Source organism: Gossypium raimondii, chromosome 10 (assembly GCF_025698545.1).
Source record: "Gossypium raimondii isolate GPD5lz chromosome 10, ASM2569854v1, whole genome shotgun sequence".
In the NCBI taxonomy this organism is placed as follows: Eukaryota; Viridiplantae; Streptophyta; class Magnoliopsida; order Malvales; family Malvaceae; genus Gossypium; species Gossypium raimondii.
Window position 1 is genome coordinate 5,165,114 of NC_068574.1, and position 23,811 is coordinate 5,188,924.

Here is a 23,811-nt window from a genome sequence, read left to right on the forward strand (position 1 = left end):
TCATGAATTTTATATATTTTCAATTTAGTCCCTAAATCAGGATTTCATCAAAATTTCATTAACAAAAGTTGTTTATCTATCAACAACCTTTCATTTTCTACCATAAAGCTTCATAATTAAACTATATTCATCCATGAAAAAACCCTAGTAATTTTATAACTTTGCAAATTAATCCCCAAGATAGCTAGATTAAGTTATTACGATATCGGAAACATGAAAATTACTAAAAATGGGACAAGAAAACATGCCTAATTGAGCCAAATAAGATTGTCTTTCTTCAAGCTTCAAACTAGGGTTTCCATGTCTTAGTTTTTAGGAAAGATGATAATATGATGATATTTTATGTTATTTTATTATTTATCATCTTTTCATCTTTTTCTTTCCAAATTTAGTCATTTTTCTTTATTTAATTTTTCATGGATGAATCATCATACTTATCTACTAACTCCTATTAATGGTCTATTTACCACATACGGATCTCAAATTTTGAATTCCATAGCTATTTGATACTTATAGCTACTAGAACTCAACTTTTGCATTTTATGCAATTTGGTCCTTTCCATCTAATTAGACATGTAATCGGTAAAATTTTCCTAACGAAATATCTGTAGGACATTCCTATCATACAGTAGATCATAAAATAATATTAAAATAATTTTTTCTTTCAAACTCAAATTTGTGGTCCCAAAACTACTGTTTCGATTTTACTGAAAATGGGTTGTTACAATTCTCGTACCACAAACTGCTTCAAGTGTGGACTTGAACCAATTAAATCAAAACATAAAATTATAAAAAGTTTTATTTTCCTTTTGGGGTTAAAATGAAAATTCTCTCTTCTTTAATAGAAAATGGTAGAATTGTTATTCTAGAAAAATATTTAATAGTTGAGAATAAATTCTTTTTATTTTTCGGTAAAGTAACAATATATTAAAGTTGTGTAAATAGCTCTACATGTAACATCTAATTATAGGGAGAGAAGGTAAAACCCTTACTAAATTGTAGAGATTTATTTCAAATAGAAAAACAACTTCTTAGTCTAACTAGGAGTGGGAGCGGGGATAATAGGATGTGTTTCCCCTTATATGTATTATTATGGGGATTCGGGCCTCTCTTTGTATTGGGCATAATTATATATGCTTTCTAGATTTTTAACCCAACAATTTATAATTTAATCCAACCCAATACATATTTTTCTATTTTTGAGAATAAAATTAATTTTCCAATTAAATAATTTTATTATCCCAATTTTACCTTCGATAAAATTGTGACGATTTTTACTCTTGGTAAAATTTCTAAGAAAGTATATTTAATATTTCACAACTCAACTTGTTCACTATGATAGAATGATTTATTTTCATTTTAGGCTTTAAAACTGCTTAAAACACAAACTCATTGTTTTAATCATTTCTCAAGAATTCATGTACATTTGCAAATGAAATATTTCTCATTTTCATTTTTATTTTCATTTTGAGAAAATTACATTCATTTCCAAATGATTTTATTTTTTCATTTCGGAGAAAACCATAATCACTTTTAAATATTTTTCATTTCTCTATTTCTATTCATTCTGTTCATTTTTGATTCAACACACAATTCATTTATGGTTTCAACGAGCTAGTGGAGGGACCAATTGGACATATGTAATTAGGGCTCAAATGATTTATAATTAAGTTTCGATTTTTTTGGCCCACCAATGGGTCCCCTTTGAGTTATTCTGATAGGCAACTTCTTTCGACATCTCGATAGTGCCTTCGCAACCTAAGCTCGGATAATAACTGTTACAGGGCTAGAACTTTAGTCTCGCAATTTGTGTGGCCTTAGGCGATTCTCTCGTTTCAGACACACCTAAGTCAACCTAACCATCAACAATTGGGGATTCTCGCAGAATTTCTCCAAGGCACCAATTTATATAGCGGAAGCAACACAAAGCCAAAGGAATGCTCAAATAATAAAATAGCCACAAAAAATAATACACGATAGGTATTTGAGTAAATGCTCTCACTTTATTATTTCTCTCAAAGAATAATGAATACAATGGAACAATTGATGATTTACAAATGAGGGGGAGACTCTATAGTTGAGCTCCTCTCAAACCGACAGTCTAGATCAAGTTACATCGACGGATGAGCTGGAGCCTATCCCTACAATTAAGGGGTTTACATGATTTACAATATCAAATCACATTTAATCTTATAAGATATTATTCTACTCAATCTTCTAAGATTAGATTCCCTATTTACCAAGGTAGCTTAAATTTTCATATCTGCATCATTGGGTAACCTAGGCTTTAAACGGACAAGATTCTCCAACAGTTCTTTAAATCGAGTCAGCTCTCGTGGGTCAAATAATCATAATCTAAACGGTAGACCTTCATAATATGCATTTTGTACAATGGACACGAGTTTTGAGCTACGACCCATGACAGTAGTCTGTTAGGATCCGATTGGTCATGAACATCGTAAGGTGCTGCTCTTCGCGAATCCCAGCATACCCCTGGTTGGGATGGGTAGGCCCACCACTTCACTTTCACTTAGGCCCGGGCCAAGTCGATGAAGAGACTTTGTCAAGTTGCTCCCCCCCCCCCCAAAAAAAAAACTTCGCTTATTTAGATATATCGTTCCGTCTATCACCACAACCATCTCCTCCATTGTTGAACAATTATACCAACAAAATTTAAAGAAAAAATCTATTTGCTCACATTTATAATAACATTTTGAAAAAAAATGCGAGTAAAAACATGAGAACCACGAAATCTTATCCAATAATTTAAGAATTATTCAAATATTAAAGGAGAAAAAAAGAAGAAAGAGAAACAGTAAGGGCAAGCATGGAAAAAAGTGAGGTAGGCAATTGCATAGAAACCCCATCTGCATCCCACTTGACTTCTTCTACTTGTTTAATATTGTTATTTTTTCCTTTTAATCTTCTGTGCAAAAGAAAAACGTGCTTCAAATAAAATAAAATAATAAAGATTTTAATAATTACATGATAAAGAAACCAAGACAACTCACAGCTAATCAGGTTCAAGGAACATGGTGTGAGTAGGGTTCAATTTGTTGAAACTTGCTTCACCTTATATTTCTTCCCGTCATCATTTTTTAGCATTAATCTCTCTCAAAGTAGCTAAACCTTTTGAACACCCCGAATCTTCATGTTTCTGTAGATTTATTTTCTTTGACAAACAATTCATTCATTTGAGTTTTTGTAAGAAACTTGAGGGAGTTTTCAAACATCAGAAGGGAGGAATGTCTAATTTAGGGCAAAAATCTCCTGACAGAGCAAGTTTTGTCAATCTTCTAAGCCAGTACTTGAAAGAAAAAAGGAATCTTGGGGATTTCAGCCTTGGAATGACTTCAAAACCAGATGCTAAAGGTACCTTTTTTTTTTTAGGCTTCTATTAGTAAAATACTGAGGTTTTTGTTTGGGTTTTTTTTTAAAAAAATCTCTGTGGAGGATGTTTGGTGAGCGGAATTTATGATTTCTTGATTTGTCAAAGAATTTTGTTTCTTCTTATGGATGTTGTTAGGAAAAAAAAGGGTTCTTGGATTTGGAAAGAAGGATGACATGTATATGGTTATGTTTGCAGGGCTTGAAACATCTAGGCAACATGCAAAAAACATGAATTTTTTGTCCAATATGCCGAATTGTTCTGAGAGTTCAAGACCAAATCTTGTGGCATCTACCTCAAATGTGAAATCTTCAGATTTCTTTCCAGAGATTGGCAGTTTTGGTGCCTCCAGTTCCAAGGAAGATACCTTTAACAAGACAGATTTCATGTATGTGTTTTTGTTTCTCATTTATATACCCCCCCCCGCCGTTTGATCTTTAATTGGAAGCAATTAGTCTATTTTAGTTGAAATTGTTAGATCCTGACCTTGTTAGAAACATCTATGGTGTATGGACTCACAATCTTGTTTTTTTTGGTTTAGGAAATCAGCAGCAGTGGAACCAAAGAATGCTCAGCTGACCATATTTTTTGGTGGCCAAGTGTTTGTATATAATGATTTTCCCGCGGACAAGGTGAAGGAGATCATGGCCGTAGCTAACCGTGGATGGTCAACTGCATGTAGTGGTGTTGTTGCCGACTCTGCCATGGAAAAACTGAATGCTAACCTTGACAAAATTGACTACAGCAGTCCTCATATCCCTGACTTGAACATCACCTCTGCAACCGCAAATAGTCCAGCTCAAGATCCTTCGGTCGAGCGATGCCAATATGTCGGTTCAGGTAATTGATATAAAACCAGGCCTTAAATCATGTTGATGAAGTTTCATGACCGTTAATGACAAAACCCCTAACTTGTTTGCGTTCCTTTGATCTCTGCAGATTTGAGAATTGCAAGAAGAAACTCACTTCACAAGTTCTTTGAAAAGAGAAAAGACAGGTACTATAAAAACTACAAATTTGAGAATTTGAGATTTAACCTTGTTCTTCTTCACTTCATTATGGAATGATATTGCACTAAATTGATCATCAATGGCATTCGTTTTGCAGGGCGGCCATGAGAGCACCATACCAACTGAACAACCACCAAGGTTCCCCGCCTCCACCTAAGCCCGACGAAAACAAGCCATCTCACGAGGAAGGTCAATCATCAAAAGAAACGCCAAGAGACATTGATCTCAACTTATAGTTACATCCATCACTTGTGTTGTAACTTTAGTATACTTTTAGTGATACAGGCTTAAAAAGGTCTTAAAACTCTTTTGACTATTGTTTATTAGGCATTTTTATACTTCCACCAATATGTTGCTCTCTTTTTTTGTAACTAATCTATTTACAATTGAATTGAGATTTGATTTTTTTTTTTTGCCCCCGTTCATGCCAAGTTTTAATCCGTTGATTGTTTAGCAAACTCAGAAACAATTGATGGGTTCCATTTTTGAAAGTTACTGTGACAGTGGATAAATGGAGTGAATGTCCTATTGTACTAGTTGTTGCCTGTAATACAAAACTATCAAAATCCCAAAGGCCCTAAATAAATTCTATGAAATGTCTTGGAATCCTTTTCTCTCACTAATCAGAGGCCACAAATCTCAACTTAGGTTTGGTTGCATGGTGAGTGGTGGAAGAAGCCTATTATCTGTTTGAAATGGGCCCAAGTACAGTACAAAGCAGAAAACAGACCAAAGTTTTAACAGGGAGATCAATATCATGAGGTATTGCCCCCCTGACGATGGCTAAATCCCAGTGGCTATTTTGATATCAATTCGTCTTTATACATTTCAGCTTTTCCGGTGCCTTAGCTTGTCCAAATTCAGAAAAATGGGTTAATGAAGACTAATTCACACTATACTAACAGCGACAAAAGAACTTGTACACCATGTCCATGATGTATGAATTAGTGACGCAGGATTTGGTCATTTGCTCAAACTTTTAAATCTTGTTCGAAATTCGAAAGGGTTTAGAAATGAAATATCAAGTCCAAAAATAAGCTCATACAAAAATTAAAATAGAGACAAAGCTTCGACTCCAACATTTAAAGCTTAAGTTATGCTTTAATCCATTAATTGAATCTTTAGTTAATAGTATGTAAAAATAGTAAATTGATATGATACTATTATTGCATCATATTTAGGAAATAGAAGAATTTAACGTAATGAATTTAATACCTATCATTTTCTGAGGACTGAAATTTCAGAATTTAAAAAGTATGCGGAGTAAAAGTGACCAAATTAAAGTATAATAACTAAATCCGAAACTTTTATAAAGTATAGTGTCTAATAGCACAATTTCTCCGTTACACGAATAATTGCAAATTGTAATTGTACCTTAAAAAAAGTTTTCACAGAAAGCTTCGGTCTCTTTTAACTGTTCAAGTGGGCCGTTTTGTTAAAAAGCCCATTTTCTAATCCATTAGGCCGAAGTTTATGTGGTTGGCAACGTTGAGATTTTTTCCTTGTCCTATTAGATCTTTACGTATTTGTATTTTGAACTCATTCCTATTTAATATTTTAATGGTAAATTCAATTTATATTATAATTTATAGAATTTTAAAAATAATCAAACATGATTATAAAATTAGAAAATAATTATTTTAATTAATATATCGAGTTGAATGAATTTTATCTAAACTTTTATCTAAATTAAAAATTTTAATATAATAGATGCATGTTGATGTTTGATTTTGAAGGAGTCAATTAATATTATATTTTTCAATTAAGTAGAGTAAAATGAAATTTAAATCGAGTAAAATTATTTGAGTTTAATTAAAAAATAAAATTTTATTACAATATAACTTTATGTTAAAGCACATAAATTGAAAATCATATATATTTAAAACTTTTTCAAAGTAAACTTTAATCATTAATTAACTTATTTGGGTCCCAAAATTATTATTTTAGAAAAAATTAAAATTTTAACTTTATTTATATATTCTTTATATTTTGAAATTTTTATAAATATTTTGAATGATTTTTTTGTAATTTTGTTGAAAGAGAGACCAATTTGCTCATTTTAAAACTAACAAAGATTAAAGGGTATTTACACAAATCATTATTCAAATTATTTGAGTTATTCAATTGTAAAATTCAATTCGATTTGATTAACTTGAAATTTGATTTTTTGAATCAAATCGAGTTTAGCTCACCTCTAATTATACCTACAATGAGAGTGAAAAAACTATATAATAAATATATATCGTTAATCTTTAAGAAGTTTTGTTTGATAAATATATAAAAATTATATTGTTTTAAGTTAAAATGTCACTATATTTAATATTTTATTAATTTGATATGAAAATATAAAATGATAAAAGTATTTTATAATAATATAATTTATTTTATAAAATAATATTTTTAAATGAGTTAATACTTACACATGTATATTGATAACGTTAACGTGGTATGGAGATAGATATAGAGTAAAATTCAAGTGAAAGGAAAGAAAGATTGTAATAAGGTAGAAACAAGAAAAACACACATTTGGTATTTGGTTAAGAAGTTATAATCGAAGTTATTGTTAAAAAAAGGTAATTTGGTTTTGTTAAATTTACATGATTGTAATTTAAAAATAAAAAACAAATTTTCGAATTTAACATAAATAAAATAATTATAATATGGTTTTATTTTAAAAATTATATTATGAGATAAAAAAAATGAGTAGAGATGGTAAAAGTTTTTGGGGGGTCCAGGCCCAAATGAAAGATATGTAAAAACGTGGCACTGTTTGATTTGTTGTTGACAAACACAAGTAACATTGAGCAATAACTTTATCTTTTTTCCTTCCTCAATAATAATCCCGCTATAAATACTTTTTTGGAGCCACTCGTTTCTCTTCCTCTCTCTTTAGGGGCCTCTTCTCTTTTTCCAGTTTTCTTCTTCTTTTTTCTTTTTTTTTTTTCCTTTTTTTTTTCTTCTCTCACTTTCTCGAGGCCTCCATACTTTGAACCCTAGCTGGAGAAAAAAACCGTAATTTTCTTGGAAACCAAACACCTCGATTAATTTATCTCCAGTCAATCGCCGAGAAAAAAAATGCAGCACCAGAGGCTGAAGCAACAGCAACAAGCCTTGATGCAACAAGCTCTTCTTCAACAGCAGTCTCTCTATCATCCCGGCATCTTAGCTCCTCCTCAGGTTTTCAACTGTTTTGTCTTCTATCATCCCTTTAATTTTTTTGTTAATTTCTCTTTTTCGTCAATTATCGACGTGTTTTTCATCTGGTTTTTACGAATGTTTTGTTGAATTTTTTTTTGGAAATCGTTTTTTTTATCTTCGAGCTCGTGTTTTTTTACTCCTTTTTGATTGAATCGTAGAGCTTGATTAGCTTGATGTTTTATGTGGTGACGGCTTTCTTCGTGTCTTTTGCTTGAATTTGGTGGGTTTTGTTTCTGTTTTTGTTGATTCGTAGGCTTTGAATGTTAATTAATTAGCATTTAGTTTGGCAATGTATTCGTCTTTAACATGCTTTTGGTGCAAATTGTTTTGGTTAAATTTGATGAGAGATTGTTTTGTTTCTTAGTGTTTTACATTTTCGTCGCATGAATTTCTAGTGTTGTTAGTTCTCTTGTATGAAGTTGCAGCCTTCAAGCTGAAGTTTTTCTTTGGTGTTTTCTTTATTATTTACTTGTGTTTCTTATCGCTTTGGTTATATTTGGTTCACGGCTACTTGATATCTTCATGTTTTTATTTTTTTGCTAATTTTGAGAAATAATTGAGTATTTCCCGGTAAACTTAGTTACCATCTTTCTTGTCACGCTCACAGTCAATTAATCGATCAATCTATTTGTCTATGTTTATATGCATCTAAACATCTATCTGTGTCTCGTGTTTACAGTTCTGCTGGAAGTATTGCATATTTAGATTAGGCAGAAACTTTTTGGTTTGTTGTCACTGAAAAAACCAAAGGTGTAAAAAAGAGATCATGGTAAAAGCGAGTAAACGTGTTGTCTATTTTGTCTTTAAGTTGATAGTATCAATGAGGTTGGAGAAGTGATGTTCCCATTGCTGATGGTCGTGTTTTAGGTTGTGTTGGATGCCTCATAAAACCCTTTTTTGTTCCTGGATTTGAACACTGTAAAATTGGGTTGATTGGGAAGGGACTCTTGCTGTACATAATTTATTCTTTTCCCCCTTTTTATTCTTTTATTTATTTATTTTTTTCTTTTCTAATTTTGCAGATAGAGCCAATTCCCAGTGGAAATCTGCCTCCTGGTTTTGTTCCAAGCACTTGCCGCAGTGTGTGAGTGTTTGCCTATATTTTCTTTTTAGTTTTTGTTTCTTTTATATTTGGTGTCTGTTATTTCCCTTGCTTAAGCAACTGTACAGTTGATTTCATGCGTATGATTATATTCATTGGAGAAATTTTTCCTTCGTGAATCTGACAATCAAAGATGTTGCAACTACCCTTAGTGCAAAATTTGAAGCCAATGGCTCCTTTGATAGATAGTTAAATGGTTTTGGGAACTTGATAGATACTTGTATGTTCTTGCTTCTTTGAAAATTCAAACAACTCAAAAAGTTGCTAATAGCCTTTTATTTGTTTGTTTTTTGAGAAACTGCAGGTATGTGGGAAATATCCATACACAAGTGACTGAACCACTACTTCAAGAGGTTTTTGCAAGTACTGGCCCTGTTGAAGGTTGCAAGCTTGTCAGAAAGGAAAAGGTATATTGTTTTCAATATTGTATGTTTTTTATTTATCTGAAACTGAGGATGTTCAAATTTGCAATTATTATCTTGTGTCTTTTTTTTTCTTTTTTTCCTTTAGCCTTTCAATTAGCATATTATTGATCTGTTTTTTGTTCTGTACTTTACTTAAGCAGTCATCGTATGGATTCGTCCACTACTTCGATCGCAGATCAGCTGCTCTTGCTATATTGTCTCTAAATGGAAGGCATTTGTAAGTATTAACCTTTGATGTCTCCTCTTACTTTTTTTTTGAGTGTGCATTTCCATCATCTCATGTAATCCGCAGGTTTGGACAGCCTATCAAGGTCAATTGGGCATATGCTAGTGGTCAGAGAGAGGATACATCAGGTTTGCTTCCTTTCTGGTTTACAGAAGTTCATTATAAAATATTTGTGATGAGCTGGAAACTATTTTTATAACTATACTGTTTGATGGTATCATAATCTTTGCAGGTCACTTTAACATTTTTGTTGGGGATCTCAGTCCTGAGGTTACTGATGCAATGCTGTTTGCATGCTTTTCAGTCTATCCCAGTTGTTCGTAAGCATCTTCTCTTTTTGATCTTGATTTCAGTAAAGGCTTGTGTTGACAATGTTGGACATTCTTAAACTAAATTTCTAAACTATCAGTGTTGCAAATTTATTAGTTAGTAAACCTTGATTTGTGTTTCATGTTCAAATAATACACTATTGATCCATTAGTGTCACCGTAAATAACAAATTGACGTCTTTACTATTTCAGGGATGCAAGGGTTATGTGGGATCAGAAAACTGGGCGTTCAAGAGGATTTGGGTTTGTTTCATTCCGTAACCAGCAGGTACTCTTTGTTTAAGTATCTGGTGGCTCTTTGTGTTTCTCTTCTACTGTAAGGTTGTTTCATCTATTGATGTTGACTTTTTTCCTCCTCTGTTCAGGAAGCACAAAGTGCAATTAATGACTTAAGTGGTAAGATTGATGTTTTTCACTCTACATGTTATTTTCATTAGTTGCATTTTTTAACTCATCAAATAAAGCTGTGATTTATAGCTCAAAATTTTTATTTCATATATCTCATGCTTCAGAGTGATTTTAATAGGTTGCTGTAATAGTAAAGCTAAAAAGAATGACTTTCTATTTATTATGCTATTCCTTGTATTTGCTGTAAAATCACCATGTGTAGAGTATTTATTCATTAAATTGTCATGGCCCAGTTGGAAGAATTGTATTTAGCACTGATTTTTTAGATGAACTGTTACTTGCATGAATTGTTGTTCATTGCAGTCAAAATTTAATTGTGCTTTAATTTATATTTCTAGGAAAGTGGCTTGGCAGTCGGCAGATTCGTTGTAATTGGGCAACAAAGGGTGCTAGTAGCAATGATGACAAGCAGAGCTCTGATGCCAAAAGTGTGGTGGAACTTACCAATGGCTCATCTGGTGTGGCTTTTTGCTGCAATTCATTATATTTTGTTTAAAATCAAGCATTTACAATAATTATTTCATTGTTCAATGCTAGCCTCATTACTATTGGTACTTCATCATTTTATTTAACCCTTTGTATATCTTTATCTTTATGCTGAAAGGGAAATAAACTTACATCTATTACCTTTTTATGCAGAGGATGGTAAAGAGACAACCAATACTGAGGCTCCTGAGAATAATCCTCAATATACTACTGTTTATGTGGGCAATCTTGCTCCGGAGGCAAGTAACTATCTCCACCTGCTTTTAAATAACGGCTGCTGATCAAGTCTTCAACTTTTTCTGTTTTGATTGTTTTGCTTCTTTTGAATCCTTTTTTCCTCTCTTTCTGGTTTATGTTTGATTATTGCTGTTAATATTATTATTTTTTGAATTCCTTCATCTTCTCTTTTCTGGTTTATTGTTCAAAGTGTAGCTCTATAAATACTCGCATGTATATCAATAGTATTCATCATTCAAGTTACAACAGAGTGGGTTTCACAATGCTTTATGAGCTTACTTTCATTGGACAAATGTGTGGTTTTTAACCACCTAGAGTAAAAAGAACAATTGATCTTTCACCTACCAATTCGAGCTTTTCAACTGTATTTGGTATGAGTTTGAACCTTTTGGTACTTTGACCCTGATAACTATCATTTTCTGGTGAAGTCTTTAGTCCATGCGAGAGTTGCCCGTGTTTTGAACGCATCAGTTTGTACTGTAAAGGAGTATCTTATTTTCTCCAAGAAAACCAATTTTTTTTCATTCCTGCAGGTCACCCAACTTGAACTCCATCGTCACTTCCATGCTCTTGGTGCTGGGGTGATAGAGGAGGTTCGGGTCCAGCGTGATAAAGGCTTTGGCTTTGTGAGATACAGTACTCATGCTGAGGCAGCTTTGGCTATTCAGATGGGGAACGCTCAGTCATATCTATGTGGCAAGCAAATAAAGGTTTGTTCTCTGCTTTTAGTCAAAAGTCATATGTATTTGAGAAACATAAATATGCAACAATGATGCTGTGGCTATTCTTTCCGTAGATTATTATGTTAATTGAATCATTAACCCATAAGTATCCTACAATGAGCCATAGAATGAGTTGGATTTGTTAGGGATGGCCAGTGTTCTTAGATTACATCTTGCGTGGAAATCCATGTAATTATGATTCCAACTTTCATTTTTATTTAATTCCCCATGGATTATTATCTTTCATTTGTTTGCTTGTGTAGTGTTCTTGGGGCAGCAAGCCTACACCACCAGGGACAAGCTCCAATCCACTTCCCCCACCTGCAGCACCATTACCCGGTTTTTCAGCCACTGACCTTTTAGCTTACGAACGACAACTTGCCATGAGCAAGATGGGTGGAGTTCATGCTCTAATGCACCCACAGGGACAGCATCCTCTGAAGCAGGCAGCAATGGGGGTGGGTGCTGCTGGAGCAAGCCAGGCTATATATGATGGTGGATACCCGAATGTTGCTGCTGCCCAGCAGCTAATGTACTATCAGTAACATATAAAGAAATAAGTGGTTGTGTGGTAATATCCTTATTTCCTGCATTTGCAGGTTTTTAATTTGAGTTCTAAATAGGAGGAGGCTTTTTAAATGTATTTTCCCTTGGATAGCAGTGAGGCTGCATGCCATCCTGCTTTTTATCTTTATATAGCATATGTTTGTCGATTGTATCAATCTTACGTATTTCCAGATTTTATCCGAGTTCTAAAACGTGTAGGAAGCTTCTTAATGTATTTTCTCCTTTATACATTTCATACGGTTTGGTATCCAAAATCCAATAGATGTAGAACCCATGCTTCGTGCTCCACCTCCACTTTCATATATTTCATACTGTTGCTAGGCATGGTTTTTAATGAAATTTTAGGAGGGGGAACGAATACATCTGAATGTAGGAAAAAAAAAATGGATACTTATTTTTTCAGGTTATTAGGCATATAGACTGCATTAAGTGAAACAAGTTTCAGTGAAGCAGCCTGCAATTATTTGGTGCCTGTAAAATAACTGGCATAATCCTTCCATCAACGGGGAATATGTTATGGTTGTAGGTAAACATTAAAGCATTGAGCGTAGCTGCTGATCATGTTTGGTCCTCACATGGCTCCTACTAATTTCCTTCACGCTACAACAACCAGACAGAGCCATTGTGAGTTCAAGCTCCTCTTTTAGCATTTCAAGCACTCGGTTCACTCCTTTTTCCCCTTTTGCTGCTAGTCCATAAACAACTGCCCTTCCAACCTATTACACATCCATTACCATTCAAATTTCTCTTATTACGCCCATATTACTATATGTATGTGTGTGTGTGTGTGTGTGTGTACAGAAAATCATACAGAAGCTCTGTGATTTCATGATTTAACTTGAAGGTAAATGTGACAAAGAATAACATAGCTTACTAGGACAGCTTGAGCACCAAGGGCCATTGCCTTGAAAATATCAGTTCCTCGCCGTATTCCTCCATCAACCAAAACTGGAACTTTTCCTCTAACAGCATCAACTACCTGTGACCTCAATAAGAAATTTCAGTAATCTCTAGTGTGTATATGCCTTTAACTAAGAACATATGAAATTTATAGCTGCAACTATGCCACGGTCACCATCAACAATAGTAAGTGAAGTGGAGCACCTCTTCTAGAACAGAAATTGTAGCAGGAGAATAATCTAGCTGCCGACCTCCGTGATTGGAGACAATCATCCCATCAACACCTACTTCCAAAGCTTTTATTGCTGTGAAATATATATGCCAATATTGACCAAAATCAATATCCAAGCGCTTCTTTTAGAAGCCTTCTAGCGGAGAGATTATACTCCTTATAATCTATCCTAGATAACAAAGAGAGAAGGAGATGAAGAATATTATCAAGCTCTGCCTCAACCTTACCATCTTCACGAGTGAGCACCCCTTTGATCAGAATTGGCAAGTTTGTAATAGATTTCAACCATGTGATGTCCTGCAGGAATATAAGAATGTGATAATTAACAAACAAGACTACCAGAACCATGGATCTCATGTTAACCCCTGACTTCCAATCCAACATCAACATTAACAGAGAATAAATTGTTCATTTACATGTATGAGGCCCTATGCTAAGCGTTTAAGCCAACAAGTACAAGTTTCCTAACAACTAAGCATTAAATCAAACTCGTGGGGTGGTCGAAGAATATCAGTCCTGAGCTGAGAACCATAGGAAAAGTCACTTTCTTTTTACATAAACCTCATGCAATCGTGGTTCACAACAACAGTTTTGCAACCTAAGCACAGTGTCAAACTGGATGGAGGGAAAACAAAGCCAGAGTGCAACTTCTATATCATTGAAGCATATCCCGAAACAACCTGGATTGATTACTCATTTTTACCTCCCAACAGAAAGAAGCATCAAGAGTCCCACTGGCCAGAGCAGCCAAACCTGAACCTTTTTCATCCTGTAAAATTTATTACAGGGAATATATTTGTTATTAAGCACATCAAACAGGCATAATGAAAACAAGTTTTGTCTCCGTTAGATAAAACAGATGAATTGGATAGGGGATATTCGACTTACAGAAACAAATTTCGTTGGTAATAGACCCTCCAGGTTCTTCAGCGGAGGTACAACCAGTCTGCAAATGTTCATCACAAGTAATCTTTTCACATAGGATGCATAAGAAGTAACTTTTCATGTATGACGTTAAACTGGAACAGTATTTCATCTCAATGATTTAAAGCAGATTAATCTACACAGTTAAAAGGAACTCAAGTTTTAGTTGATAGAAAATGAAAGTGAGAATGCTGATATTTCACTTGTTCTTAACATCTGCCTCCCTTCTGCCAAGTCTTGGAGAATCGACAGTTAGGACAATAGCTTTATATCCATTATTTTCAGCTCTCTGCACCAGCTTAGCCGATATATCCCGTCTCTTATACACCTATTTGGAGCAAACCAAGTTAGTGTTCCTTTCCTGTTGATGGTATGGACATAAAAGAAACTATTGAAAGAGCTCTGGTAACGCCAAATATACATATAGTTGGAAGAAGCGAATAGCATCGCAGCAGGCTGCTACTTCCTCCAATGAGTAGGTAGATGAGGTGGATAAAACCTGGAAATAGACAATAATTTCAACATCGAAATTGAAGGAAGTCTTTTTTGGGCCATAACCTTTGAGTAAAGTTCGTGTGTATTATTAGTACCATTATCGTGTTACACGCAGATGCAGCTCTGGCAGTTGCGATCTCTCCTGGAATGAAAATAGAAAGGTATTCAATACAAGTTTCAAAATAAGTAATGTTGAGAACTCTTTGAAGAGGACTTTTGACCTTCAGGGTTTGCGAGCTTCTGCAAAGAAGTAGGGGCAATCATAACTGGCATTGAGATGTTATAACCCAACACTGTAGTTGATAAATCAATGCTCCTCACATTTCTAAGAATTCTAGGCTGAATACTGACAAGTCACATACCATAATCAGTAACATGATCGGAACAAGCTTTGCTATAGAGCGTTAATCGATTTTAAACACATTACATGATTCTTCTAAAAGCTTCCTCATTCTCTTTTAAGGTGTACTGATCCTCTGCTCCTCCAGTGTAGAAATCATAGTACATTTTTGGAAGGGCTTGCCTTGCTAATTCTCTGAATTCATTGACATTAACAGGTTCTTCTGTCATTGTCCTGGTTTCCTGGAGCAATAATATGATGTTTAAACTTTCAGGTTTACCTAGCTTTAATTACCAACAAGCCAATGTATAAGTTACAGAATAGATCTTAGAAGAGTTGTGATATACAGACCTTTATTGCCAGAATCCGAGCAATGTTCCTGCAGAAGCTTCTGAAAAAAAAAAATGCTGCTGTCATTAATATTAAAGATGAAATGCTTATATAACGTATGGGATTCTCAAGCTTTTATTACATACTAGATATTTAAATTGTAAGCGGCAAGCGGGCATGAAATCAAGGGAACTCTTGAATGATGAACTTTATTGACAGAAGGGAGAGGGAGCTGTGTTATGATTACTGAGCATTCTTAGGTACAGATATGTAGGTTTAAGCTGGTACAACAAAACTATAAGCTAATCACTTTTAAAACAAATGAACTCTTGCTCACATATCAATATCTGAATCACATGATGTCATTTTATAGCAAGCATGAAAGAGACTGAAAGTGGCTTGAGTGCCATGAAAACCAGTGCATGGATTGAAGCTCAAAAGATGACGATGAATTACCTCTTGAAGCAGAAAGCTTCTCCAGAAATATTTTTCTCTTTTCTTGAGATTCTCTGCAACAATAAATAATGAACTATAAAAAATGATCTAGTTGTGTACCTTTCTACTTTTTAATTCTTCTGAATTTTCCACGCACCTCAAGAAAAGTAAAGATTAGTTTTGTCTGTATTCGTATTCAGTTTCCACGCACCTCAAAAAAATGATCTAGTTTTTAATTCTTTCTCAGCCCGCTCATGTCCTTTTCTCAACCTCTTACGATTCATTCAGTTTTTTCAGTATTGGACCATGGCTCTCTTGTTTTGGTCTAGGGTTCATGAGAATAAATTACGGGATTAAATAGAGCACATCAATTTTGTCTTATGTTACTTGGATTTTGGTATAAACATTTGATACCCATACATGTTCAACAAGAGTATATTTAATTTATTGCAAATATTTTCATATATTTAAAGAATCTTTTAAAGGGTTGTAGAATACGTATAAATCCAAGACTTGTATAAAAAAAAAATTCAAGACCGTCAACATAAGAGATTGTCAAGTTTACTGGTAAATATTTACTCTAATGGTAATGGTTATGAATTCAGTTAAGGCAGTTTCAGTTCCAAGACAATGGCAATATAGTAATCTCCGAATAAAAGTGACTGAAAACATGATTCTTAATTACTCCTTTACACTATGAAAAGTCCCATCAGTCTTTCTACATACAAAATTTTTGATTGTTCATAAAGCCATCTTACTTGAATTGCCTTTGGCACCTCTTTCCTCTGCTACATGCAACTCTCTTGGTTCATGCAAAAATTTGCAATTTTCTCCATAATAGCATCGTCCTTGAGAATAATATCGGCAAATTTGTTGGAAAGGAAGCCTTGTCTCTGTGGTGGAGTTGCTGGATGACAATGGTTCATGCTTTTTAGCCGTTGTCTACGATAATTCGTCTCTGGAAATTCATTTGCTATGAATCTGCCATTGGTAAGATTCCAGTATCTATCCATAGGGAAGTTTGGTTGGATGCTGTTCAAGTAAATTTTATCACCCTTTTGAAGCTTCACCTCCTGAATGCCACTGGTCTCAACCAAATTATGAGGAACTTGATCTCGTAAATGATTGTTATGACTAGAAACTGACTGACGACTTCTAATTGATAGCTTCTCCAAATCAAAAAGCAATCCTGACCCATGGTTTTGACTTGTTAGGTGTCCTCCTTCAACAATTGAACCTGATTGTTGATGTTGGGGTGCTATGAACCCTGAATTAGTATATGAACTTGGCTGTCGAGGTTGAATTTCCTTTGTTGTTGTTGTTGAACTTAACTGGGTCTGGGACTTTTTCTTGTTCTTTTCTTCTCTTTTTAAGACTCTAAAGTCCAACATGATAATAGTAACTAAAATGAGATTCTAGGATTAATCTCTTTCTTTTCTGGATTTCTGAATTAGTGCAGAATACTTAGCATAACTCTAAACTAATATTGAATCTTTTGAATCAAAACCAACATTTACCTATTTGATCTGAGCATTTTCCTCCTTTCCTTTTCCTGGATCCGCACTTCTCTATCTGACCTGGCTAGTAAGCCCCTTGAATGCTTTTCCACCAAAACTTTTTGCCTCTCCCCTTCATCCTCCCATCTCTGATGAATACTATTGGTAAGCTAGCATCATATTCAAAAATCAACGGACAGCTGAAAATGTAAACCATTGAAATGGTTCAAACCTGTCTCAAGGTCTTTAGTCGGTAAAGGTTTCGACCCTTGATTAGGAGGGGATGAAGTGGAGGAAGTGGTTTCTCTCCTTTACTCCAAAGGACCTCTATCTGATCACATTAGCCACAAACATTGTGTTAAGGACTATATTAACTTTGAGGCTGACATATCATCTTCTCAAAAGGATCATATCAAAACTGCATGTCTTCTGCATACTGTTGTAGGAAACTCTGCATCAAGGTTGCTCAGAGTTTTATAAAACAATGGAATCGGGTATGTATATAAACCGATTGTTTCATTCAGTGATCTTTCTCACTCAAGTTATTGCCTCAAGATATCGTTTAAGCTGTATTTGGATGTAGCCCAACTAGGAAAAACAGTAAACAGTTTAAATATCTGGTTCTCTTTATCTAATCTAAACATGTTTATTTCTGTCTTTGACTCACAGTAAATGTATGCTGCTGCTTGGCACTGCCATAGCTTTCTTTGACAATGCGCCCTACAACAATTCTTGTACCACATGGAGGACCAGAAGCTCTTCGCGATGCCATGTTAAACCTGAAACAATTTGTAAATAATATGTGGTAACAAGATATAGAAATCAAGGATAATTAGATAATATAAGTTGGAAGCTATAAGAACATATATATGCTCAACTTTTAAAGATTTTTCACATACAATTTGGAGGGCCATAATCATATCCTTGCTAAAGAAAAAAAAATGAGGAATTCAGGATAAAGTGTAGCCAAGGTCCATATCAAAGGATATTTTGCATGTATGCTAAAAGAGAAAAAATAAACCTTACATTTCATAAACATTCTGCTCAAACATAACAACATCACCAGTGCATGCATCACCTGCACCAGATTCCTTTGATTTTTAGAACAAATTTAAAAAGAAGGTAGGCACAAATCTAAAGAGTCCCATTAACTTTTATAATGTAGAAAGATACAAACTGATAGATATTAAGTGTTTCCTATATTTGTTAAGCTGGATTCGTAAACTCTGGGTTCGGTAAAATGTTCACCTTTGCAGTTCACTGCAAAGCTTGATAATGGATATTTCTTCTCCCCTCCACCATTTGAGATTCTAAAACACAGAAAAAGAATAATTAAAGAAACAAAGGCCAATCAAAGCAAGGCTAAAGAATCATGAATGATGCTAATGTAGCAAATGGATATTACTCTAAATGCTCCTTTATGCGTTGAATAAGAACATCCTTGTTTCCACTCAATCTAAGTCCATTTCTCCTCAGATAAACTTTACACTCATCTACTTTAAGCTTCTCTAGCCTCCCATCTGTCAAGCATTGTAACAAGAAACTCACATGTACATAATAAATAACCATGAAATCTATATAATTTCAGTGAAAATGATCCTTTTTTTTTTTTTTAAATTTCTCATTTCATTGTATTGAGATCATAAACACTAACCTTTAATAATATTTTGAACATTCTCGTAACTTTTATCATCAATGTGTGAAAAATCCATCCCCAACTCTGGGTCTTTCACATTACTGAAATCAGAATCCTTGGCAAAACTGCAAATATAAACAAAAACCAAAAGAAATGAAAAACTATAGCACAACCCATCATGTTAAAACTAAATTTTAAAAGAAAACCCAATTAAATTAAATTAAATACAAATACTACTATTATTACTGCATATAGGGATATGGGAATTATCATGACCTTGATTTTTTCTTGATAGACAAGTTATGGAACTTGGTGCTAGTGTCCTTGTCATTGCTGTAACTTGAGTCCGTACCCAAATGATAATCCGGGTCGGACTCAGAGTTATTACAGCAATCTTTTTCTTCAAAGATTTCATTGTAATCTTGAAAACTTTCTGGGTCAGAAATTGCCATTGATGAATTGCTAGACTAGCAGTGTGGTTCCTGGTTTTAACGTTGAGGTATGGGCTTTTAAGGAAGAAAATTTGAAATTCAAAGTTTTCTTTACCGTTTGGGTGTCTAATGGGCCCGAATAAACATAGAAAATACCCACTAATCTCTTCATTTAATTCTAATTTTTTATATTAAAAAAAAGTGAAAATGGTTGACTGGCAAGATACTCTTATTACATGCGCCGCATTGTGCCTGCAATGCGGTATTTATGTTCCTGTTAGTGTTTGGCACTCCAACCTCGTTCGAAGTTATATAGGTCAAATGTGTGCTTTTTTATGACGGTATTTTATTCAAAGAATAATGGGATGTTTATATTTTAGAGGGCCTCACAATGAATGAAGTTTGTTGTTGAGAGGAGTTGGTTCCTTTGGCATGTTTTGGATCTTTAATGAATATATTGTTCTGGCAGTGTTTAGGATTTGATTTTAGTCCTAAGTTTTATCTTCCTATTTCGAGAAGAGTTTAAGAAGATTCTCAGAATTTAACCGTAACAATACCCTCAACAAGTTTTGTATACTCAATAGAGGTATTTAGCTCTCCTCGAAATAGGAAGATAAAATCTGAGACTAAAATTGAGTATGGACACCTTAAACACAATACCTCACTATTTGAGGGTCTAATTAGTTGCTCAAAGGATGACATTTCAAAAACTTCTCTTGACATAGAGTCGATCCCCTCAACACTTTTCAACCATCGTGATTTCCTTTTCAAGCATCGAAAGGCACTCCTAAGCACTCTTCAAAATTGGAGGACTAAACTTTGAGAGTATGCTATTCACGATAGCACAGTATACTTAAAAAGAAAGATATTTTTGTTAATGTGCTAAAAATATAATACAAGCCTGATTCATTGAAGATTGATTGCTAGAGTTAGTTCAAGTGGTAACATGATAGGGGTGAAGCCGTGAAGGCAAAAATAATATTTTAGGAATCAGAATTGATTTATAAATTTTTAGGGAGTAAAAATGAATTTTGCCATTATGTTAATTTATAATTTTATAAAGGTTAAAACATGTCATGGGTCCCTGCAATTTTCATAAATTTGAAATTTAGTCTTTGTATTTTTATTTCTAAGAATTTAATCCTTCTACTTTTTAGATTTTAAAATTCAGGTTCATTTGTTAATATTGTTAAAATTAATTTGTTAAATGTAGTTTCATTACAATGTCACCTTTTTCATTTATTTCAAAGTGTCATCAATAAATTTATTAGTGTTTACAATTGGACCTAAATTTTGAAATCTAAAAAGTAGAGAGACAAAAGTACTGAAAATAAAAGTACCAAATTTATGAAGAATATAACCTTTTACAAATTTATAATTCGTTAGTTTATAATTTTATCATTATTATGCATTTTTTTTCTCAGTTTATGAGATAATATTACCATTCATTACTTCCAATATTAACAGAACATAGAGCACATAGGCTATTTGATGTTTGTAGTGGATAAAGTATTAAAGCAATGAGAGGAGCTGCCTATCATGTTTGGTTCTGACATGGCTCCTGGTAATTTCCTTCACATTGGAACAACCAGAAAGGGCCATTGTGAGTTCAAGCTCGTCTTTCAGCATTTCAAGGACTCGTCTAACTCCATTTTCTCCCTTTGCAGCTAGTCCATACAGAACTGGCCTTCCGACCTACCAAGAACGTAACAAGCAAAATTATGAATCCCAAATTATGGCCATTTGCAGGACTGAAGTCATCAATGGAGATCTATATGCTTACTAGGACAGCTTGTGCTCCAAGAGCCATTGCCTTGAAAATATCTGTTCCTTGCCGCACTCCTCCGTCCAGGAAAACCGGAACTTTTCCACCAACAGCATGAACCACCTGCAACCTCATTGTGCATACAAAAATATGGACTGAATTGGTAGCCTGCTAAATTTCACAAGTAGAAAAATGAAATCCTATTGCAGGGCAAGGAGAACACCTCTTCAAGAACAGAAATGGTTGGAGGACAATAATCAAGTTGGCGACCTCCATGATTGGAGACAATAATCCCAGCAGCACCTACTTCCAGAGCTTTCAAGGCTTGTGAATGACAGCATGAGATTTCAAAAGTTAATCAAATGAAACTAAACTGAATAAAATGTAAGCTGAACTAAGAAAGGTAGTGCCTCAACCGTACCATCTTCATGAGTGAGTAACCCTTTGATCAGAATTGGCAATTTTGTGATGGATTTCAACCATCCGATGTCCTGTAGAAATGACAATGTACTAGTTATATCAGCAAGGGGAAAGTGGAGGAGGGTGAAACAAGCTTGAGAATGGAAGTTCTGTAATAAATAACATAAACATATTACAGAAATAACATGAATGATTTATTCATATTTACCTCCCAACTGAATGAAGGGTCACGGGTCTGATTGGCCAGAGCATCTAAATTTGAACCTTTATCCTGCAAAATATATTACGCTTTATCTTTATTTCATGATAAAAAACATCAAAGAAGCATCAAATAACTCTGATGGAAGATGCAGGATTGGGAAAATTCTACTCACAGCGACAATCTTAGTCGACAATAAACCCTCCACATTCTTCAGTTCTGGTATAATGATCCTGTAGAGATTCATCAAATTAATGTTTTCACATGAGAAGCATAAGTAATAGCTTCTTTAGTGCCCGGAAACTTAATGAACGTGAGAACATTGATACTTCACTTGTTCTTGATGTCAGCCTCCCTTCGACCATGTCTTGGAGAGTCACCGGTTAGGACAATGGCCTTATATCCATTATTTTCAGCTCTTTGCACCAGCTTAGCTGTTATATCCCGTCTCTTATACACCTATTGAGAGGGAAACCAAATTAGAGTCTATTTCCTAGCAATGATATTTCTGCTGCCAACCAAAGATAAAGTCTAAATTATAATATTAAAAAAGAGTTTAGGCAAGGCGGAATACGCATAATTGGAAGAAGCGAACGGCATTGCAGCAGGCAGCTACTTCCTCTAAAGTGCAAGTGGATGAGATAGATAAAACCTGGAATGAGAATCAACAATGAAACAAACATTAAATCTGCACCTAATAGAGTAACAGTTCATATATATTGTACCATTATTGTGTTACATGTAGATGCTGCTCTGGCCGTTGCAATCTCTCCTGGAAATAAAACAAACAATTGATGAATACAAGTTGGAACAAGTTGGAACAAGTTGAAAGGAATTCTCTGTAGAAGACTTAGACCTGAAGGGTTTGCCAGCTTATGTCTAGAAGTTGGAGCTATCATGACTGGCATTGAGATACTGTAACCCAATACCATAGTTGATAAATCGATGCTGCTCATGTCTACAAGAATTCTAGGCTGAATACTAAGAAGTTACAGATAATAATTAGTTATAATGATGGAACCTATTGGCTCAGTCTTGAATCGTTAGACAATTTAAGGGATTACGTGATTCTATGAAAAGCTTCTTCATTCTCCTTTAAGGTGTATTGATCTTCAGCTCCTCCAGTGAAGAAATCATAGTACATCTTTGGAAGGGTTTGCCTCGCTAGTTCTCGAAATCCATTGACATTAACAGGTTCTTCTGCCATTATCCTAGATACATATATAATGTTCTGCTACATCAATTGCAGTAATAAACCCAAGCATGAGTAATGATATACAGACCTTGGTTGCTGCAATTTCCTAAAACAGGCAAATCCCCTATCTTAGGCCTCTTAAGAATTTTGCTATTAATAATGAGGTAATACATGTTTATATCATGTACACGGTTTCTCAAGCATATCATAAATGACAGATCAAAGTTTCTTCATTGACAGAGTTGGGATGGTGAGCTAGGGCAAGATTCAGGTATAGGCATGCTGACATTAGCTGGTATGCACAGAAGTGGGAGCTAACTATTCTTAGCAACCCTATTCTTGATTAAATACAATACATAGCATGAAGTAATCTGATAACATGCATAAGAACAAATGAGAAGTGCTTAAATTGCGTCAAAAAGTTTAAAAAAAAAAAACCAGTACATAGTGACCCTGACCCATCAGAGCTAGGGTTTAAAGTTCATACAAAAATAATGAAAGCAAGCAAGCTGATCTTGGGAAAACATACCTATGACAGCTGAAAGCTTCTCCAGAATTCTTTTTAGTAAATGATAAGGTTATCCTACTAGTTTACTTGGTTATGCTAACTAATTACACTGAAAACAGGAATGTTTACAGGGAATAACTAAACTGATAAAAGAGAAGTTAGTACTGAATATGGTGTTTGCCTTCTCTGACTTTGCCACCTTGTAAACTGTGATTTTGGAGGTGATCTAATATGATAGAATTGGCTATATAATATTAGGGAATCTTACCCGTTCAGCAGTCTAGACCGTGATGACCTCTTGTCTCGACTTAAATTTCCCCTTTTTTTTAGGTTAATATACTATTTAGCACATGAGTTTAACTTTAATGTTCAATTTGGTATTTGAGTTTAGTTTTCACTTTAGACTG

At 34.3% G+C, this 23,811-nt stretch overlaps 5 protein-coding genes across 9 annotated transcripts; 2 read left to right on the top strand and 3 right to left on the bottom strand.

Moving 5' to 3' along the window:
* Positions 1–3,019: 3,019 nt before the first annotated feature.
* Positions 3,020–4,809, top strand: LOC105776224 (protein TIFY 11B). The gene is made up of 5 exons (XM_012598771.2): positions 3,020–3,372; positions 3,587–3,776; positions 3,930–4,228; positions 4,328–4,385; positions 4,496–4,809. Exons 1-5 carry the CDS (start codon positions 3,246–3,248, stop codon positions 4,632–4,634), a joined length of 813 nt encoding a protein of 270 aa, XP_012454225.1. The 5' UTR covers positions 3,020–3,245; the 3' UTR covers positions 4,635–4,809.
* A 2,469-nt stretch (positions 4,810–7,278) lies between these two features.
* Positions 7,279–12,328, top strand: LOC105776221 (oligouridylate-binding protein 1B). Its single transcript, XM_012598764.2, has 12 exons — positions 7,279–7,575; positions 8,619–8,680; positions 9,003–9,105; positions 9,264–9,340; positions 9,416–9,477; positions 9,582–9,669; positions 9,871–9,946; positions 10,044–10,074; positions 10,425–10,544; positions 10,726–10,811; positions 11,343–11,519; positions 11,795–12,328. The coding sequence occupies exons 1-12, from the start codon at positions 7,474–7,476 to the stop codon at positions 12,074–12,076; spliced, it is 1,266 nt and encodes a 421-aa protein (XP_012454218.1). The 5' UTR covers positions 7,279–7,473; the 3' UTR covers positions 12,077–12,328.
* Positions 12,329–12,468: 140 nt separating this feature from the next.
* On the bottom strand, positions 12,469–16,069 carry LOC105776223 (peroxisomal (S)-2-hydroxyacid oxidase GLO4). Of its 3 annotated transcripts, none has more exons than XM_012598769.2 (14): positions 15,912–16,069; positions 15,776–15,828; positions 15,341–15,380; positions 15,077–15,231; positions 14,871–14,995; positions 14,745–14,791; positions 14,576–14,653; positions 14,358–14,482; positions 14,119–14,176; positions 13,934–13,999; positions 13,458–13,527; positions 13,203–13,303; positions 12,973–13,077; positions 12,469–12,814 (listed from the first exon to the last, which is right to left on the bottom strand). In XM_012598769.2, exons 4-14 carry the CDS (start codon positions 15,217–15,219, stop codon positions 12,632–12,634), a joined length of 1,101 nt encoding a protein of 366 aa, XP_012454223.1. In that variant the 5' UTR covers positions 15,220–15,231; positions 15,341–15,380; positions 15,776–15,828; positions 15,912–16,069; the 3' UTR covers positions 12,469–12,631. The 3 variants fall into 3 exon arrangements, with proteins under 3 accessions (XP_012454223.1, XP_052478205.1, XP_012454224.1); XM_052622245.1 differs by having other exon boundaries at positions 15,966–16,021; XM_012598770.2 differs by lacking the exons at positions 15,776–15,828; positions 15,912–16,069 and adding an exon at positions 15,466–15,600.
* Positions 16,070–16,374: 305 nt separating this feature from the next.
* LOC105775154 (zinc finger CCCH domain-containing protein 62-like) lies at positions 16,375–19,359 on the bottom strand. Its single transcript, XM_052622243.1, is given in 10 exon segments — positions 16,375–16,632; positions 16,635–17,131; positions 17,272–17,399; positions 17,483–17,581; positions 17,918–18,029; positions 18,277–18,328; positions 18,499–18,560; positions 18,656–18,770; positions 18,905–19,011; positions 19,163–19,359. Coding segments are annotated over 10 exon segments (1,485 nt in total). The 5' UTR covers positions 19,339–19,359; the 3' UTR covers positions 16,375–16,495.
* Positions 19,360–20,639: 1,280 nt separating this feature from the next.
* Positions 20,640–23,763, bottom strand: LOC105776222 (peroxisomal (S)-2-hydroxyacid oxidase GLO4). Of its 3 annotated transcripts, none has more exons than XM_052622247.1 (12): positions 23,673–23,763; positions 22,766–22,912; positions 22,558–22,682; positions 22,427–22,473; positions 22,276–22,353; positions 22,036–22,160; positions 21,877–21,934; positions 21,711–21,773; positions 21,504–21,573; positions 21,306–21,406; positions 21,101–21,205; positions 20,640–21,012 (listed from the first exon to the last, which is right to left on the bottom strand). In XM_052622247.1, exons 2-12 carry the CDS (start codon positions 22,906–22,908, stop codon positions 20,830–20,832), a joined length of 1,098 nt encoding a protein of 365 aa, XP_052478207.1. In that variant the 5' UTR covers positions 22,909–22,912; positions 23,673–23,763; the 3' UTR covers positions 20,640–20,829. The 3 variants fall into 3 exon arrangements, with proteins under 3 accessions (XP_052478207.1, XP_052478206.1, XP_012454222.1); XM_052622246.1 differs by lacking the exon at positions 23,673–23,763 and adding an exon at positions 23,426–23,656 and having other exon boundaries at positions 22,766–22,932; XM_012598768.2 differs by lacking the exon at positions 23,673–23,763 and adding an exon at positions 23,426–23,655.
* Between the last annotated feature and the right edge of the window lie 48 nt (positions 23,764–23,811).

Excerpts from the sequence above, each read along its gene's own strand:
- LOC105776224 (XM_012598771.2), top strand. The coding sequence starts at position 3,246 with ATGTCTAATTTAGGGCAAAAATCTCCTGACAGAGCAAGTTTTGTCAAT. Across the intron at positions 4,229-4,327 it reads ATGCCAATATGTCGGTTCAG|ATTTGAGAATTGCAAGAAGA; the intron begins GTAATTGATATA and ends TGATCTCTGCAG. Across the intron at positions 4,386-4,495 it reads TTTGAAAAGAGAAAAGACAG|GGCGGCCATGAGAGCACCAT; the intron begins GTACTATAAAAA and ends TTCGTTTTGCAG.
- LOC105776221 (XM_012598764.2), top strand. The coding sequence starts at position 7,474 with ATGCAGCACCAGAGGCTGAAGCAACAGCAACAAGCCTTGATGCAACAA. Across the intron at positions 7,576-8,618 it reads GCATCTTAGCTCCTCCTCAG|ATAGAGCCAATTCCCAGTGG; the intron begins GTTTTCAACTGT and ends CTAATTTTGCAG. Across the intron at positions 10,812-11,342 it reads TGGGCAATCTTGCTCCGGAG|GTCACCCAACTTGAACTCCA; the intron begins GCAAGTAACTAT and ends TCATTCCTGCAG.
- LOC105776223 (XM_012598769.2), bottom strand. The coding sequence starts at position 15,219 with ATGACAGAAGAACCTGTTAATGTCAATGAATTCAGAGAATTAGCAAGG. Across the intron at positions 13,528-13,933 it reads ATGCTTCTTTCTGTTGGGAG|GACATCACATGGTTGAAATC; the intron begins GTAAAAATGAGT and ends ATATTCCTGCAG. Across the intron at positions 12,815-12,972 it reads TTGGTGCTCAAGCTGTCCTA|GTTGGAAGGGCAGTTGTTTA; the intron begins GTAAGCTATGTT and ends GATGTGTAATAG.
- LOC105776222 (XM_052622247.1), bottom strand. The coding sequence starts at position 22,908 with ATGGCAGAAGAACCTGTTAATGTCAATGGATTTCGAGAACTAGCGAGG. Across the intron at positions 21,774-21,876 it reads TGTCGACTAAGATTGTCGCT|GATAAAGGTTCAAATTTAGA; the intron begins GTGAGTAGAATT and ends TATATTTTGCAG. Across the intron at positions 21,407-21,503 it reads GTTACTCACTCATGAAGATG|CCTTGAAAGCTCTGGAAGTA; the intron begins GTACGGTTGAGG and ends GTCATTCACAAG.